General features: G+C 45.1%; 1 protein-coding gene across 23 annotated transcripts in view; it reads left to right on the top strand.

Moving 5' to 3' along the window:
- Positions 1–11539, top strand: part of NCOR2 (nuclear receptor corepressor 2) — a 392573-nt gene extending 381034 nt beyond the window's left edge. For 20 of the 23 annotated variants that reach the window (XM_082203745.1, XM_082203729.1, XM_082203728.1 and 17 more), the window contains 4 exons: positions 653–706; positions 3139–3369; positions 5080–5256; positions 6606–11539. In XM_082203745.1, the coding sequence (XP_082059871.1) occupies positions 653–706; positions 3139–3369; positions 5080–5256; positions 6606–6787 (644 nt within the window). In that variant the 3' untranslated portion in view covers positions 6788–11539. The remainder of the gene's footprint in view (positions 1–652; positions 707–3138; positions 3370–5079; positions 5257–6605) is intronic. The other 3 variants (XM_082203742.1, XM_082203732.1, XM_082203734.1) reach the window with 2 other exon arrangements.
- The last annotated feature ends 5380 nt before the right edge of the window (positions 11540–16919 follow it).

Below are 16919 nucleotides of genomic sequence, written 5' to 3'. Positions count from 1 at the left end.
TGTGAGGGCGACAAGGGTTTCCTAACATCTCTCGGCACCCTGGGCAAACTACAGTTCTCGGGATTCGTTGGGAGGAGTCTTGACTGTTGAAAGTCATGTGATCTTGCTTCCAATGTATAGTGCAGGTGGGGCCTCTGACTCAGCCAAGTGGCTGCTCAGCCCTTCCTGGAGTCCCTGTGACAGTGGACAATTTGTATTAGAAATGCTTCCCATCTGCTCATTTAACTACAAATTGATCTGTATTTTAATGTATCCTAACATGCTAAGCAGTCACTTTCAATTTTATCTGAGCCACTCATAGAACAATTGTGTTGGACGAGAGAGTTAAGCGATGTTCCTCTTAATATCTCCAGTACCCCAGCTGCATCATCATGGCTTCTTCAAGGAGTGGCCCCGAGTCCTGCAGCCTCTCGCTTGCGTTTTTCCCCATAGAGGTGGGAAATGAAGAAAAATGGGTAGTGCCTTGTATTAGGCAAGGTGTTCTGTACTTTGAAGGACAACAAACCCAATTCCATCTTTGCTCTCCAAGATAAAAAGTATTGGGCTTTTATGCAACTCCTCCTGTTGGAATCATTGGGAGTTTACAGTCTATAATTAGCCTGCCTGGGAATGTGACTTGTGCTTGAGGCTCTCTCTTTCCCCCCTCCTCCAGATGTCGGGCAACCTGGAACAGAGATCTTCAACATGCCGGCCATTACTGGAACAGGTACAGCTGTGCTTCCGCTCCATCCGGCGTCTGACACTCCCATTCCACACAGGACTCTGCAGATCACAAATGCCTTCAGATAATTTAAGCATTGCAAATGTGGCCATGCAGTCTCATTGGGCAAAGTGTCAGACTCCTGATAACTCAGCCATGTTCCTGAACAGCTGTACAAGACAGCAGAAGAGAGTCATGTGGAAGTAGTGGTGGAGGGAGCGTCTTTTGCCATTTTGTATGAGACTGGTTGTCAAAGAACTCCCACTAAGGCACCTGTGTGGAAATGGGGAAGTCAACCCAGGAAGGCAAAGTGGGGAGCAAATCATAGGCTGGATTTAATTTAATGTTTTATGTTTCTACAAAGAACATTCCTTCTCTTCCATATCACTCAGTCTCTCTTAAAAGTTTTGTTTTATTTATTTTGGCTCCTCTTGCCCTGGGAATGGTTAGCAAGCCACTGACCCACAATGCTGCCTCTGGTCTTTGTGCATTGCCGCACCTTAACTGCATGGCTTCTAATGACTCACAATCGCAATACCAACACACACACACACACACTTGTTTATTCAGCCTGTCTCCCATATAGAAGTCCTTTTGTCCTCACAGCCTCCACCATCAGAAAGTGGAATCAAACTGGAAGGATGAAGATTGGGTGGCAGAGTTTGGATTTTGGGAAATCCAAGTAGCACAGTAGAAGGAATGGGTTGTATCCAGTATATGCCTTCCTGACACTTAGACCCACTGGAACTCATGAACATGACATATAACTTAATTGGATACAGCCCAATGATTCCCATGTATACTAAGGATGGAAAAGATGACAATAATCCACTTCCAGATTATATATCAGCAGTTTCTCCTGTGAGGCGTAGAAGTTGGGCATCACCTGCCTCCTTCCTTCTGTTTGGCATCCTCCTTTTTCTAGTGACAAAGTTTGCTTTTTGGTTAGAAAGGATAAATTTAGAGGAATAATAATAATTTTATTATTCATACCCCGCCAATCAGACCAGCACACGTAAAACATAATAACATGCCAAACATTAAAATTAAGACGTGTGTGTGTGTGTGTGTGAGAGAGAGAGAGAGAGAGAGAGAGAGAATGGATGAATGAATGGATGAATGAAAGCACTGATTTTGAAAAAGGATGTTGGCAAGGGGAATCCTTTGAGAAAAGGGAATTGACAAAAATCTGACTTGAAATATCTATATATATATCTATAGATAGATAGATAGATAGATAGATAGATAGATAGATAGATATTATTTATACATCTGGCTGAGTTTCCCCAGCCACTCCTTATATTCCTTCTATTCAAATTTCCATCCCTTTCATTTGGATCAAGATTAAGATTCTTATATTGATGCCCACCCCACCCCAGGGAGATTAGCTTTCCTGGTTGTCCATGCCAACCTGCCCAAGTAGGAAGGTGAACTTGCCTGCACATCTGGAGTGGAGGTCTATGTAATATGGTTGTCTGCGGACATCCAGCATCTCAATGACACTCAACTGCAAAAAAGTGTTTTTGGTGACATCTGGAAGTTACAACATCCCACCCCTTTCAGCAAGGCTTATTTCCAAGCAAGTTTGCTCAGGAATGCAGCCTCAAATGTTCTTAGCCCGCATGCTCTCCCTGGGAGAACATAATTCTTTTGCAGGTCTGTAGCGATTTGATCTCAGAGCACTTTCTCCCATATGAACATCACTTGTGCTGTGAGAGAACATGGTTGACGCTGCTCTTTCTGCTGCTCAGTGCTGTGTTTAAGCGCGTCCAGAAGCAGTGATGTCACACAACTGAAATTCCTCCACTTGGAGCAAACAGAGCCTGTCATGTCATGGCCTCAGTTAAGTGCCCTGTTCCCTGGTGATTTGCATGAGCCCACGTGTTAACGTTTCTTCAGCTCGTGCTGCTGGGCAGGCACCTGGGGAAGCATTCCTTCCTCCTTGGGACTGCTCTGCGTTTGAAGGAATTGGATTCAATGTGTTGAAACTAATGGATATGACTAATTTAGGCCCATTAATTTCAGTGGGTCCAATCTAAGTAGAATTTAGTTGGAAGACAACCCAAGGTTTGCCCACTGGATGTGAAACTGGTACACAAAGCCCTCAGTCCTTTAGTCTCTGTGTGTGTATGTGTGTGTGTGGCATTCCAGAAACAAAAATCTGTGAGTAGTTTCTGCTTCCTTTTTGGCGTCCCTGCAATCTCCTTGGGGGCAGGCGAGGAGCTGGCTGTGCCAGGGGGTTTGGGGGAACCAAGAAGACAGCCGGACAGAGTTTGTTGCTTTGCAAGAATGTGCTGACTGTTTGTTTCTTCCCTTCTCCCTTGTCGCCTTTCCTCCTCTTCCCCCCCAACCCAATTTCTTATTTGGTTTCCCGTTTCCCCCAACCCAATTTCTCCCCCTCCCTCCTTTCTCCTTCCCCCTCCTTCCACACCTCCCAGGGTTAATCAGTTGTAGGAGCCAGTCGGTCCAAGAAAACTCCAGTACCAACATGGGGTTGGAGGCAATTATTAGGAAGGCCCTAATGGGTAAATATGACGAGCAGTGGGACGAGCGCTCTCCTCTCAGTGCCAATGCTTTTAACCCTCTGAATGCCAGTGCAAGCTTGCCCGCTGCTATGCCTGTAACCACTGCTGACGGACGGATTGACGACATGCACTCCTCCTTGCCAGGTCTGCAGCCCTCCCCCCTTTGTTGCCCTTTTTGCTGTGTTATTAAACCTTCTCTTTGTGCTGTTAACCCCTCTCTCTTTGTCTTTTTAGTGGTTTTCGTGTCTCACCCCCACCCCAGATCCTTTCTCTTTAAGCTTTTGGGCATTTACTTTCTGTTCCCATTTTTAATTACACTGATTAATCTCAGTTCCTGGTTTGATAAGAAGCACTTTAATTTGTTAGGCTGGAAGTGCCATTTTGCTTCCTCTGGAACACTGACCATTGGTGCTGTCCTTTTATTTGATGGGGAGGGGTGCAATTGTCAGAAAGGCTGGGGGGGTTGAAGATGCTGAGGTCATGGAGGAAAAGCAGGAAATCCCCCAACTCCTCTTCCAGGCTTGCTGGGAAGGGCCAGGATAAGTGAAGGGAGGGTGCAAAGGAAGGGTGTGAACAAAGTACATTTGTATGGCTAAGGGAGAACTAGGTCTTTATGTTCAGCTGTTTTCTAAACATCATGCTGTCAATATACTCATTTACAAATGCAGACTTGCGAAAAGTGTGTCCATGGTTTGTCTGTTTGCTCCTGCCTTTTGTTTGTTATGTCCCACCCTCAGAAAAACAGAGAAGGAAAGGTTTCCTCTTCCCACCACCCACGTTGCCTCACCTAGTACAGCAACAGAGATCTTGCAGCACAGCAAGTCAGACTATAGCTTACTGGGACCGCACAACATGTGGGTGCCAAGGGAGCAGCTGGCAGCCACTTTGCTCCTTCCCAATCCTTTTTACTGCCATGCTGAGCTAAGCCACAGTTCAGTTCAGCATATCATCTGCGCCAGGGGCCTGTGGTTAAACACTCTCCTCACTAACCAGAAGGTGAAACCATGAACAAACCTTGGCTCCAACTCATGGTTAGTGAGGAGAGGGGTGAATCACAAGCTCCAGTTCAGGCAGGAACAATGCAAGGGTAAGAGTAAGAAGGACCATCAAGCAAGAAAGCTGTGGCAGACTCCTCTCTGGGAGCCCACACATCTTTGCCATTGTGGCAAGCCGTAGTTTGCCTTGCTGTGCTGAACAAACCATTTGTGCATGTGAAAGCAGCCTTTTCTGGATGTATTATATGCCAGACCAGGAGCTGCACATCCAAGTTGCAAGTGCGGCCTGTTTGCACCATGTTGGCTTTCCACAGAATGTGCATTTGGTAGCACGTGCCCGTGCAAGGTGCCTGTTTGGGGATGTGTCCAGAGGATGTGTCCCATTAAAAGCAGCATAGTGCAGATAACTCACATTTGCACTCAGGTGTGCAATAGATCTTGGAGATCTTGTCCTAGTTCTTCCCTGTCCCCAAAAGGGAACCAAGGCTAAGCACCCACAGCCTTAAAGAGGGATCTCTTTCCATGAATCCCTGACATCTATCTATTAGATGCCAAAAGGAAGGGACACACCCTATGATGTGCTGGGGGAGGAGGGAGGAGTTTTCATTTTGCATGATGGGAACCTGAATCTAGTAGCAGTTTGCCCCCATCGGCCACATACTGAATTCGCGGCCAGTTTTTGAGTGGGAAGGATTTAATACCTGTGTCTCCCAGCTTTCTAAATCTGCCCTGCTATCTGCTCAGCATTGTTTTCCTCTTCCTGTCATTAAAGAGCCCCTTTTAGGGCATCAAGCCCTCCCTAGTCATGTGAGAACACGTGGCTACCATTTGGTTGTTTGAATGGTGCTTCTTTTGTCAGGAGGAGGGAAGCCAAAGATTGCTGCCAGAGCCAACAGCCGCAAGGCCAAGTCGCCAGGACCAGGCCTGTCCTCCTCTGAGAGGCCACCATCTGTGTCATCTGTTCATTCAGAGGGAGACTGTAACAGAAGGACACCTCTCACCAACCGCGTCTGGGAGGACAGGCCGTCATCTGCAGGTAACAAGGGAAGGAGTCTGTGCCATGTTGGCTGCATCTAGTGGCTGGAAACAGGAAGCACTTTGGTTGGTGTTAGCAAGTACAAAGATGTGAGGAAATGAATTTCAGGGAGCCAGAGTCAGCAATACAAGTGAATTCCTCTGATGTATTCGTACAAGAAACCCTGATTGTCTTAGCCAGAACTTTCTTAGCTGCTTTGCCTTGACCATCAAACCAACCAAGGTATGTTGATTATTTGTAGTTAGTGATTGCAGAAGTTATCAAATAGGGTCTGAGTTCTGTTACAATTTGCTAGAAGACATTAGCAGGATTTGAAGATCTGGTCATAAAAAATTGACACAAACTCATCAGACAGTTGCTATAGAGCATATCTCGGATAGCGCTGCTCAATCTGTGAGACAATTTCAGTCTTTATACGCCCTGTATTTATCCATTCACACTTGCAGATTCAGTTGTAGCTATGCGTTCTAATAGAGGACACAGGGACACTGATATTGAAAAGTGATCGCTTTCTGATTGTTCTAACACTTCAAAAGTGTCCACAGAAATGAATAATGAAGGTGACAGGTCACCCTGCTGTGTTTAGCCAGCCCACCAGTCCCCTGCCATTCAATGCAAACAGGCTTAGCCAGGCCACGCTGCAGCAGTTTTCCTCCCCTAACCAGCCTTCAGTCCAACTTACTCTAGTCATGGTACCTCATCTCGCGAGAGCTTTCTCATTGACCCAGTTTAGATGCTGCTGGCACTTGGGAATCTCTGTTTAAACTCCCCAGCACCTGCTTCCAGTTACATGGCGGAAAAAGCCAGTCATAGCTATGTTCTCCAATATACACCTCATGGTTGCAGCATTGGGGACCAATTCTTATGCAATACTTTGCATGCATGACACAACTCACATACTGCCTGCTCTCCTCTCCATTCACATGCAGTGCAGGCTAAGGTCTAGCATCCCCAGGATGGGAATGAAACCTGGTCACCTCTGCTTCCAGCAAGAAAATCCAACACTCTTCTAAAGAGCCTGTACTGAGGCTCTCCCTCCCTCCCTCCCTGGGTCATATTTGGGGGGGGGGGGTTAATGGTTTGATTATTTACTCTGCTTTTAAAAATATGTTGTAATCCTCTTTGTGGGAGTTTTAACCCTTAGAAGAAAGCCAGAAATCTATTAAATTAATAAAGCGCCTTCTAGAGGCGGGAGAGTAATAAATGCTAGGATCAGTGCCACATTTTTGGGAAAGTGTGCAAGAAAGAAAAGAGGGAGGCTGCTTCCTTGGGAACAAAGAATTTGAGACCTTCTGGGCCAGTGGTTGGCCAGCTCTTTGACCTTGCCTTGTCCTCCCGTCTCAACGCAGGTTCAACGCCATTTCCATACAACCCGCTGACAATGAGGCTTCCCACGGGTCTGGTGGCAGCTGCCCCACCACCGCCTGCCTCCCTTCCACAGGGCAACTCCAACAGCCAGCACCACGGCTGGGAGGAGGAGCCCAAGCCGCTGCTCGTCTCGCAGTACGAGACCCTCTCGGACAGTGAATGAGGAGGGAGAAGAGGAAGCGAGATGGAGAAAAAGCCCAGCAACAAATGGACAGATACTGATAGGTTGGCTGTTGAGTTAGCCCAAGGGCTTGGGGACTGTGGCTGGCTGTCGCAGAGTGCGGCTGCCCTAGGCCAGGCACAGGAGCAGCACTGTTCCAGTCAGCTGATATTATTTGTCACATCTGGAAGGGAGTTGGGAAAAAAATCTCTTCAGTTTTAAAGCCTTAAAAAAAACAAACCAAGCAAATGGAACCCATCCCAATCCTCTCTCCCAATTTGGTGCTGATACCTTGAGCCATTGCAGCAAGAAATTAAATCAAGCTAATGGGGGGGGGGCAGCAGTGGGGAGCCCTGAAAGCTCCCCCAAGGGACTGTAACCAGTCGCTGAATCTCGGTTACTAACACTCAGGGGATTCCAATTCTGTCCTTCAGCCCAGATGAGAGAGGGGGAACGGGGGGCCCATTGGGAGAAGATGGCGTGTGCTGCTTGGGTGTTCCCACCTCTGTGACCCATCTTTCCTCTGCACACTGTAGTGGCCTGTTAATCCAGTACTTGAAAATAGGATTCATTCAGCCGCCCCTTCCTTCAACCTGCCTCTTTTTTTACCTTCACGAGGGGTTTCACCCATGGAGGCGCATGTTGATCGTTTAGGGAGACAAATCAGAGCAGCCCTCTGGAAGAAAGTGTTGGTTTCTTCTGTTTCTCACAGTTAAATAAGTTTGTTTCTCTGCACCCATAGAGATATATGGAGGGGAGCTTCACCTGAACTTTCAACAAATGCAGATTCAGGCAGCAATGCTCTGGATGCAGGAGCTGGAGGACAAGCCAAAAACAGGAAAAGAAAAGGAATGATTCCTTTGGAGAAAGGAATGCTGGGTTTGCATTGTAATTGAAACAAATTCCTCTATATTGGCATTAGCTGCAGATAGAGGGGGTGGGAGTGGGGGAAGCAGCTGTTTTGAATATGTTGTTTCTTCAAAACAACGCTGTGTATATGGTCTACAGGGTATATTTTTGATACCTTTGGCAAATGGTGTGTTTGCGCAAGGAAGGATGTTAAAAACAGTGTTATATGCTGCTTTTCGGTCTCTGCTCCTGTACAAAGAGGATTTCTATGTCGCATGCCAGCTTTTGATGGGTTTGTCCATTGTATGGAACTGTCAAGAGGTAACAGTGTTCCAACAAAATGGTTCTGTAATTCAGTAGAATGTATTAACTTAGTTTTTTAAAAAAAGAAAAAGAAAATGAAGAAGTATATATATAATATATTATATATATATAAATATATAGTCACAACTGTAGGGCCCTTATTTGCATAGTTAACACTCCAGCATGGAGATAACATGAACACTTTTCAAGTGAGATTTGTCTCTTTTGGGAGCAGTGAGAGAGGCCAAGACACTCACAGGAAGTTTACATGTTTTTGGTGACTTGCCCACAATGTTCTGTTTTTCCATTTGTGGGTGTTTGCTTCTCCCCCAATCATAACACTTTAGGCTTCCTTTTTCGTCATATATATAGTCTCCTCCTTTTTTCACACATCATTTTCATTCTGTGCCCTCGAGGGAGCAGATCTGGGGAACAGCTTCTCTGCAGGAACAGACAAGAGTCGTGTTTTCATAAGCTGAGTATTTTGACACAGCATCCAGGGAGCAGCAACATCACAGCACCAGAGTTTTTGTACTGTGTGAGTTTGTTTCTACAGTGAGATTTGCTATTTTGTTTTCCTTCTCACCCATCTTTCTCCCACACACTATCCAGTTTTGATGATGAAACTGTTGCTTGTTGTTTGCTAAACTAGTTAAGACACAAAAATGTGGAGGTTCCGTGCAAGAACATCTACTGAGAGAATCCATCTCATTATCCTGTAAGCCTCTGCTCCTAAAACACTTGTCCCCAGCAGAGCTACAGTTCTTGCAGAATGACACTGCCCTGCCTCCATTTTCATGCCCTGCAGTGCTTTGCTGGTTGCTAAAGGATTGCAAAACCAAAAATCCCCAGCACAGGTGTTTGGCACAGATCGACCACCATGCAAACTGCTCTGAAGAAAAGGGCCAGGACATTGGGCAGGTTAAAAGGCAGGGCAGAGGAGGAATTCTAGAGCCATGCATGGTATACCTTTCCAAGTGCTGCTTCCTCTTAGCTCAGCTCAAGTTGCATGTGGATTGCAGGAGATTAAACAGCACAGCCACCCTTCCAAAAGACCGCTTTGTGAACATGTACCCAAATTGGACTCTGAAATCCAGGGTCAGGAGAAGCCAACTTAGGCCCATGCCAGAAAGCGAGTAGAAGCTGCCTTGAGCTTGCATCAGGGGCCTTCCCTTCATGCCCAGTCCTTCCTTCTAGACGCCCACCTGAGGATACTTTTCTCACTGGGCAAGAAATACAGTCATGTGCATTCCCCCCCCCCCCCGACACTATTCTGTATATTGTACTTAATCTGTCTGCATAGACAGTGAAACAATTTGCTCATCAGCTTATGGGAAATGTCATAACCCAGAACTGAGCCACAGTTGTGATAGTGACAAAACCACCACCAAACCAGTACTTTGTGCCTGCATGCTGTTTTGTGTCACTTCATCTGATTTGCATTGTTTTATCATTTCACATACACCACCTTTGAGTGTTCTTAGCAGAAAAGTGGTTAATGAGTTTTATACTGAAATATACTTAGCCGCATGTGCCTAAGACCATTCTTGCAAAAATGCCAGCGATACCTGCTTCTTCAGTCCTAGCGAGACCTGAAGTTTTACCCCTTTGGGGGTCGTCAATGAATGCCGCTTAAAACCCTGGCTCTGTCACAAGAGCTACAGTTCACAGTAGTGAAACCTTTAAATCTTTCCCAGTGACAGAAGGCCCACTCCACTTTGACAAGGAAAGGGACGCCCCCACAAGCATGACTGGATGCTGATTGTGCAACGTTGGGCCAAATAGCTTGCCGAGAGGTGAGACTTGGCTGGGATTACACCCGGTGTCAGCCTGTTGACACAGATGGAGTTTCTGCCAGTGACTGTTCTGCAGTGTAATTGACTGTCAATCTTAACACGAAAGCATCCCTCCTGCCATCAGTTCATTTAGGCCAAGTCAGTAGCTCACTCTTACACAATCATCCTAATTTGCAATCAAATAATAACTGGAAAATAGAGCATGTTTTGCCCAACAAACCCAGTGATAGATGAAGCAGCATTTGTTGTGTTTATTGGACACTGGCAGTGTTAATTTTACCTGCACAGCTTCGTCCCTGTCGCTTCCAGCCACTGCTTGTCTTATCTTGGGGGTGGTCTCATACATAGTTTTTACCTATGCAAAGATAATCTATGTGGAGTCCATGTGCAGGGAGAAAGTTTAGTTTACCACAAGCACATAAATCAGAAAGCCAGTCTGTGTGTGACGACTGCTTGGCTTGTGCTTGTGTTGCTTCTTACATCATGGTATGCATGCTTCTCCCTACACTCAGATTATCTCCATGTAGGAAAAACATTGTGCAGGGTAGGTCTAAGGTTTTTTGTACTTTAACCAATATTTACCCTGTTCTTTTTAAAAATATACATATTTATATCACTGGTCCAAATTCCCTTGGTTGTGTTGGGTTTTTTTTAAGTGACATACACAGACCACATTTTTGTAGACTTGCTGCCCACAAAAAATTTGTCATACTCATCACAGTACAATTTGCACAGATCAGATAGGATTTGCTCACAGCTGACGAGGTTATTTTATTGTTGTTGTTAGACCATATTGAATTTGTGCCGCTTCACGTAGCCTTTCCTTGACCGACACGTTCACAATTTTGGAACACCATCTCTTGCCACTGCTTGCAAGTTGAGGTCATGTGTACATTCCACTAAGGGATTTAGGAATAGCCCCTCCTCCCTTCCAAAAGGTTATTCCCGCATTACCAGACATTGTACATTCTCTGTACATGTGTGTGTGTGTGTGTATATTTATATATATATATATATATACTCTTGGGTTCTGTGTATACATATTATTCCATTTGCGTGTGCATGTATAAGAAATACATGCACACACATTTTCTTTGTGCCTGAATCAGTGGCCTGGCACATATCCATGTGTGCACTTGCACGCACAAGCCAGATCTCGGTAAAACCCAACTCACTACAGTTCAACCAAATGCAGACGAGCATCGTCCCCATTGACTGTTAGCTCTACGTAAGGTGAGCACCGAGCACTGTGTGTTAGCTTCAAAGGAAAGCCATCCTTCATACACAACTGTCTGCATAATTTGTGTCGGTTTTAGTGACATATAGATCTCTATTGTGCTACCTGGCTATGATTTTTTTTTATTAATTGTGCAATCAAGAAAAAAGGAAGTTATGTTAAACTATTAAAGTTTGAAGTGTTACCAACTTTGTAATTTGTACAAACACATAAAAACAAAAAACAAAAAAAGATTAAAAGGACAATTTTATTGTTTGAAATGTACAAGGGGGAGGGTGGGAAAAGAAATCTATCTTTTGTACAACCAAATTGTGCATAGTTGTTTCAAAGCAAGTTGTATGATAGAATGGACTGTATATAGAAACTGCTAAGTTGTAAATATTTATGCAGCTTGCTCTAAAAGGTTGGGGGTTTTTTTCTTCTACTGAAAGTGAAGTTTTTGTTCACTGTTGTTATTTTGGTTTTTCGCTCTACATGCCCACTAAGCAAGCACTGTGGGTTTGCAGTGTCAGAGCACTGCCTTACTGTTTAAATAAAAAAAGAGAGGGGAGAAGCTTATTGCCAGCAAAATGGAGCTCTCATGATTCTTGTGTGTGATGTTAAAAATGGCTATTTCATATGACAGGATGGGGCAAGGCATGCAGGAGCCCTCATCACTGAACCCAACCGGGAGACTTGTGGAGCAGAGCAACTGCCTAAAGGAGGAAACGGGCACCTGCTACTCTAAAGCTTTTATAATGTTTCATTTGGAAGACTTGCATGTTTTCCATGATGGCTGTGCTGTTTGTCCGTGAGCAGAGGCAATATGCTTTTGCATACCAGTTGCTGGAAGCCACAGGAGGGCCTCATCCTTATATTGAAATCTGGAAGCTGTGACCCTAAAGTAGGACTAGGGAACCTGTAATCCTCTCCAGATGTTGGTGAATTTCAACTTGCATCGTCATCCCTAATCATTGGCTATGTGAAGTGAAGTTCAGCATCACATAGAAGCTCAGAGATTTGCCCAGCCCAGAGGCTGGAAATGCAGCATGGAGCAGCTTTAAAACACATTTTGCATAGCACTTCCTCAAGTGTTGTTTTGCACGTTCACAATTTGAAAGCTGCTAGCACGGCTTCCTGGATTGACTTTGTGCCTCAAGTTAAGCTGGCCTTTCTTTCATACCCCCAGGGAGAATCCAGAAATGTAGGCAGCTCTGTTTATCCATTCTGTATAATTATATGGAAAGTGTATTAGTCTATACACACTGAGAGAGAGAGAATCTTGCAAATAACACATTTCCTGAATCTGCTAGTGTAAAGTAAGAACCCTATTGAAGGAAAGGAAAGCAGCACTCACCTTGCAGTTATTTCCCTCATTCCCCAACATCCTCTCTGCTTATCTGTCGCAAATGAATTTGGAAGCCTCCTTTTCACTTCCAGAGCAAAGAAGGTCCATCAATTATGGCATTCTGGCAGGTGAGGTCATCACTTCTGACACCTGAACAAAGTCACAGCTGTACTGCCCACCATAGAGAACTGCCCACAAAGCAGTCTGCTGTGGTCAGCTAGGGACCCACATTACCTCCTCACATAGATGCCAATCTTGTAAAATCACATGCATCACTTTACAATTCAGAGGACTGAAGTTTGTTACATTGAATGTTGCTGCACCATTGGTGGCAAGTGAGAAGTTTGTCTTCCTTAAGGATGTGTGTCTGTTCCAGGTCTGGCCAGCTAGATGGCAGCATTTCTTAAGGCCAGCGCTTTCATTTATTTGGAAGGAGTGAAGGTAGGGTGCTCAGCTGCTGGCGGTGGTTGTACATTTTATTGCTGGCAGCAGAAGGGAGCAGGAACCAAAACCAGGCCTTATTTCTCCTCCCTCAGCAGTTTGCGTTGGCTTTATTGAGCATCATTCCCTAGAGAAGCCAACACACAGGCCTTTTTTCTTTGCTTTAGAACAAGTTGAGAATTGTAGAGGCAGAAAACCAGTCTGGACAAAGGCAGGCTTTTCTGACCTAGCCAGCAGTTTTTGGTGAAGAAGTAGTCCCATAAATGGTGGATAGAAGATCTTCCTGCTCCCTTCCCCCACCCCCAAAACAGTGCTTTAGTGCTAAGAAAAGGGAATGCTGAAAACTTCACTAATCACAATGAAGAAATTATAACCTGTGTGGCCGAACATGATCCTGTTCCCCCAGAGAACAGATGGAGGGCTGATCCCTAAGAAACTTGGATTGCAAATCAGCAAGCCCGGCCATGTGGGGGGAGAGGGGGGCATGGAAGAAAGGGGTGTCCACCAGCCTAGCTTGCCCTGCAACTGCTGAAATTACACAACGCTGCTCCGAGACTAGTCCTAGCAGCCAAGCAACCTTTCCCAGCTAAGCCACTTAAATTGCAGTTGACTGCACAGCCCATGCCACACATTCCATATTGGAGCAGGTGTATTTTGCAACATAACAGTGAGACAACAATAGTAATGGTGGATTTATGCTGGACCATCCACACATTCTGCTTGTTATTCATTGTCCTGGCATGTTATTCAAAGGCTGCCGTCAGGAGGGGCATGCTTGCAACAAAAGCAAGACACACACACCTGAATTAGGGTTTCAGCAGGACACTATGGGACATGGTGATTGGAAACAAAGCAGTATGTCTGCATGAAATTAGGCAGAAACAATATTGAAAGCAGGATCGTGTATGTGACCACCCCAGTAAGATTATGAGCACAAAAGTCATGAATGCACAATGAAAAGGACATCTTGAGGGGCCTTTTGTTTCTGTCTGTTTGTTAAGAGGTATGTATGACTGATCCCCCAAAATAAAAGCTCATTTCCCCATTGCATCGCCCACCACCACTGCCCCCTCCAACGGTGATATATATATATATATATATATATATATATATATATATATATGCTTTCGTAGATTTTCACGGGTACAGGAATGCAGGTTTTGGTGTCTTCGGGTGTCTTCCCGTGTAAGAGTCGGGGTGTCTGTGCGACGTTTCGACGAGGTGAGACCTCGTCGAAACGTCGCACAGACACCCCGACTCTTACACGGGAAGACACCCGAAGACACCAAAACCTGCATATATATATATATATATATATATATATATATATATATATATATGGTGAGCAACTTTGCAAAACCAATTCATTCCAAGGAATACTAAGTGCTGCTCTTCAGACAGAACATATTTTCAAACTCTTTCCCAAAACAAGACAAATTGGGAAATGAAAAGGCTGAGAAGCGGCGAGGACAGTGATGACCTGTATGCTGCTGCCAGCGCCTCAGCAAGACAACATGCCAGAGGAAGTAGGGGTGCATGTTTGTGTAACTTATAAATGGAGCTTTTAAATGAGACCCCACCCCTATGTTTTTTTCATCTGGCTGAGACAGGGAAGGTGGAATAAGCAAGCAAAGCCCTGCCTTGTTAAAGGCACCACAGACAGGCCTGGGGTTTACTTTGGACTTGCACTGAGCTGCAAAATAGCTCTTTAAATGACTCCTTTCTTCTTCCTTCATTCCTTCCATGCCAGCCTAACTCCACTGCAATTCTTCAGCTCCTTCTGCAAGCGCCTTCCATTTGCAGATTTGTTCTGGTAATGGCTGATAATCTCCCAAACTGTGAAGTAGATTAATTGTTCCCAAACCCTTCCTAATAAATAGGTTCAATCCAGTTTCTGTTTAAAGATGGACCTACATGGCACTTCCCCCAAAAATACAAGAAAGAAGAAATCTCTCAAAATTTGCACTTGTCCAACTTTTGCAACACACTTTTCCTGCCAAGCAATGTGCACAAAAATGTGAATGCAAGGATAAAGTGTGCATTAAAAGATTACTGAAAATAACATACAAAAAATTCATTCAGGGCGGGGGTGGGGAATTGCTTGGAAAAGATGTAGCTTTGACAAAACTGCATACAAAAATGTATATTAGAAAAGGTGCATGCTAAAATCCTGAGGAAGGCTTTTTAAAAAATCACAAACTGATGTGGAAACATGAAGAACTGAACTGAATATTGGAAAAAATGAGAAACTGGGAGAAAAATTGACACATTTGCCCATCCCTGCTCTAAAGTGCTAAATAAAGTGCAATTTTACTTTGAAATCACCATCACCATTCTTGGCTATGAGGATGATGATGGAGTGTCATTATGCAATTTCAAGCAGAGGTTGCCCCCACTCCCCGCCTCCCGCTGTGTCTTAAAATCTGAACTCAAGGGGGGGGGGGTCAGGTTGCAGAATTCAGTTTGCTGAAGTGCCCAGAGGCACCCAGAACAGCTTACGTCTTCTGGGGAAGTCTGCACTGGGCAGAGGGCACAGAAAAGGAGCAAAGGGTCAAGGAAAGGAAGGCAGGGGTTTGAAAAAAGCCATGGACAAGGGAAGCGGAAGAAACAGCTTCCAATGGGAGGAGGGAGAAAGGTTGTTTTCTGCTGCTCCAGAGAAGCGGACACGGAGCAATGGATCCAAACTACAAGAAAGAAGATTCCACCTAAACATTAGGAAGAACTTCCTGACAGTAAGAGCTGTTTGACAGTGGAATTTGCTGCCAAGGAGTGTGGTGGAGTCTCCTACCTTGGAGGTCTTTAAGCAGAGGCTTGACAACCATATGTCAGGAGTGCTCTGATGGTGTTTCCTGCTTGGCAGGGGGTTGGACTCAATGGCCCTTGTGGTCTCTTCCAACCCTATGATTCTATGATTCTATGAATGTGAGCAGAAATGCAACACAGCAGCATGACTACAAATGCACCAACTTAACTTTGTGAAGAGGATCAAGAATCCTCGCCTTTCCTATGCAACGCACTTGCAACCACAGAGCTTGAGTTTGGGCGCAAAGCAAGGAAGGCTCAAAGGCATCCCAGAATGTCTATCCAGCAGATGTGTCCTGGGGTGCTGGCCTCACAGTAGCCCCCTCCAGCTGGACGGGACTTTTAGTCTAAGCGGAGAATGGAGGCAGGGAGGTGTGGGTGTCAGCAGCGGACAGACACCAAGTATGCACACCTACAGACACACAGTACACAAAAATGCACAGAAACATTTCCCACTATTGCAGTGGCCTAAATGTCATGTTTTCCCCTGCCCTTCTCAGAAAGGGGGAAGGAGCAAGGGGACCGGGCTGTAAGAGCAGCTAGGCCGCAGCCAAGTTGTCAGGGTGTAGAAGGGCTCTGCTTTAATTCGCCAACTTCTCTGAGCTGATCCGTCCTGTCAGCGCTGAAATACTCCATTCCCTAAATGTCATATTTTGAGGAGGAGAGGGCGGCGGGGAGGGGGGTTCATTTCAAAATGTGAGCTTGCCATTTCCTGCAGCTCAATAAAAAGGGAAGGGGATCAAACAATCCCTCATTTTTACTGGCAGTGCTAACAAATGGCAGGAAACACTTGACCACAGAATACGTGTGACTGGAGGCTCCTTCCCTCCCTTCTTTTCCATGCACAGAAGACTGTTTTTATTGGATGTTTTCAAGGGGAATCTTAAAGCCTCTCAGCTCTCCCAGAATCTCCATGCTGCGTTCTTTCGTGGCTGTGTCTTGGCTTTGGGAAAGGTGACGGGAAATGGTGGCACCTTTGTAAAGCCCTATGACTAGGTTCTCTGGTGCAATAAAAAATCTCTTCCGAGCACTTTCACATTGACAGTAACTTGCTCTTGTCTAGGCAACTGTTCACCTTTTCAGGGACTGACACACTCGCCTCAGGAAATGTGTTTCTGAGATCATGGTGGCTCAGAAGCAACACACAGTATTGGGAAGTAACAAAAAAAACCCTAATATATAAAACATAAAAAATCCTATTACAGTAGGAGATTAAAGATGAATTAGTTACAACTACAAAGTTACACTGGGCGATAGTTATTGGACACAGCATTGAAATAGCAGCTATGGAATAGAACAATGAATTTTGCGACCTGTTATTTGATAAAGGAAAATATACAAAAAGTGGTTTACAGGTGGTAGTTAATGCCAGCAAACACG

The sequence above is a fragment of the Podarcis vaucheri genome (genome assembly GCF_965113315.1).
Source record: "Podarcis vaucheri genome assembly, chromosome: 16".
Taxonomy (NCBI): domain Eukaryota; kingdom Metazoa; phylum Chordata; class Lepidosauria; order Squamata; family Lacertidae; genus Podarcis; species Podarcis vaucheri.
This window is presented reverse-complemented; position numbering and strand designations above follow the sequence as displayed.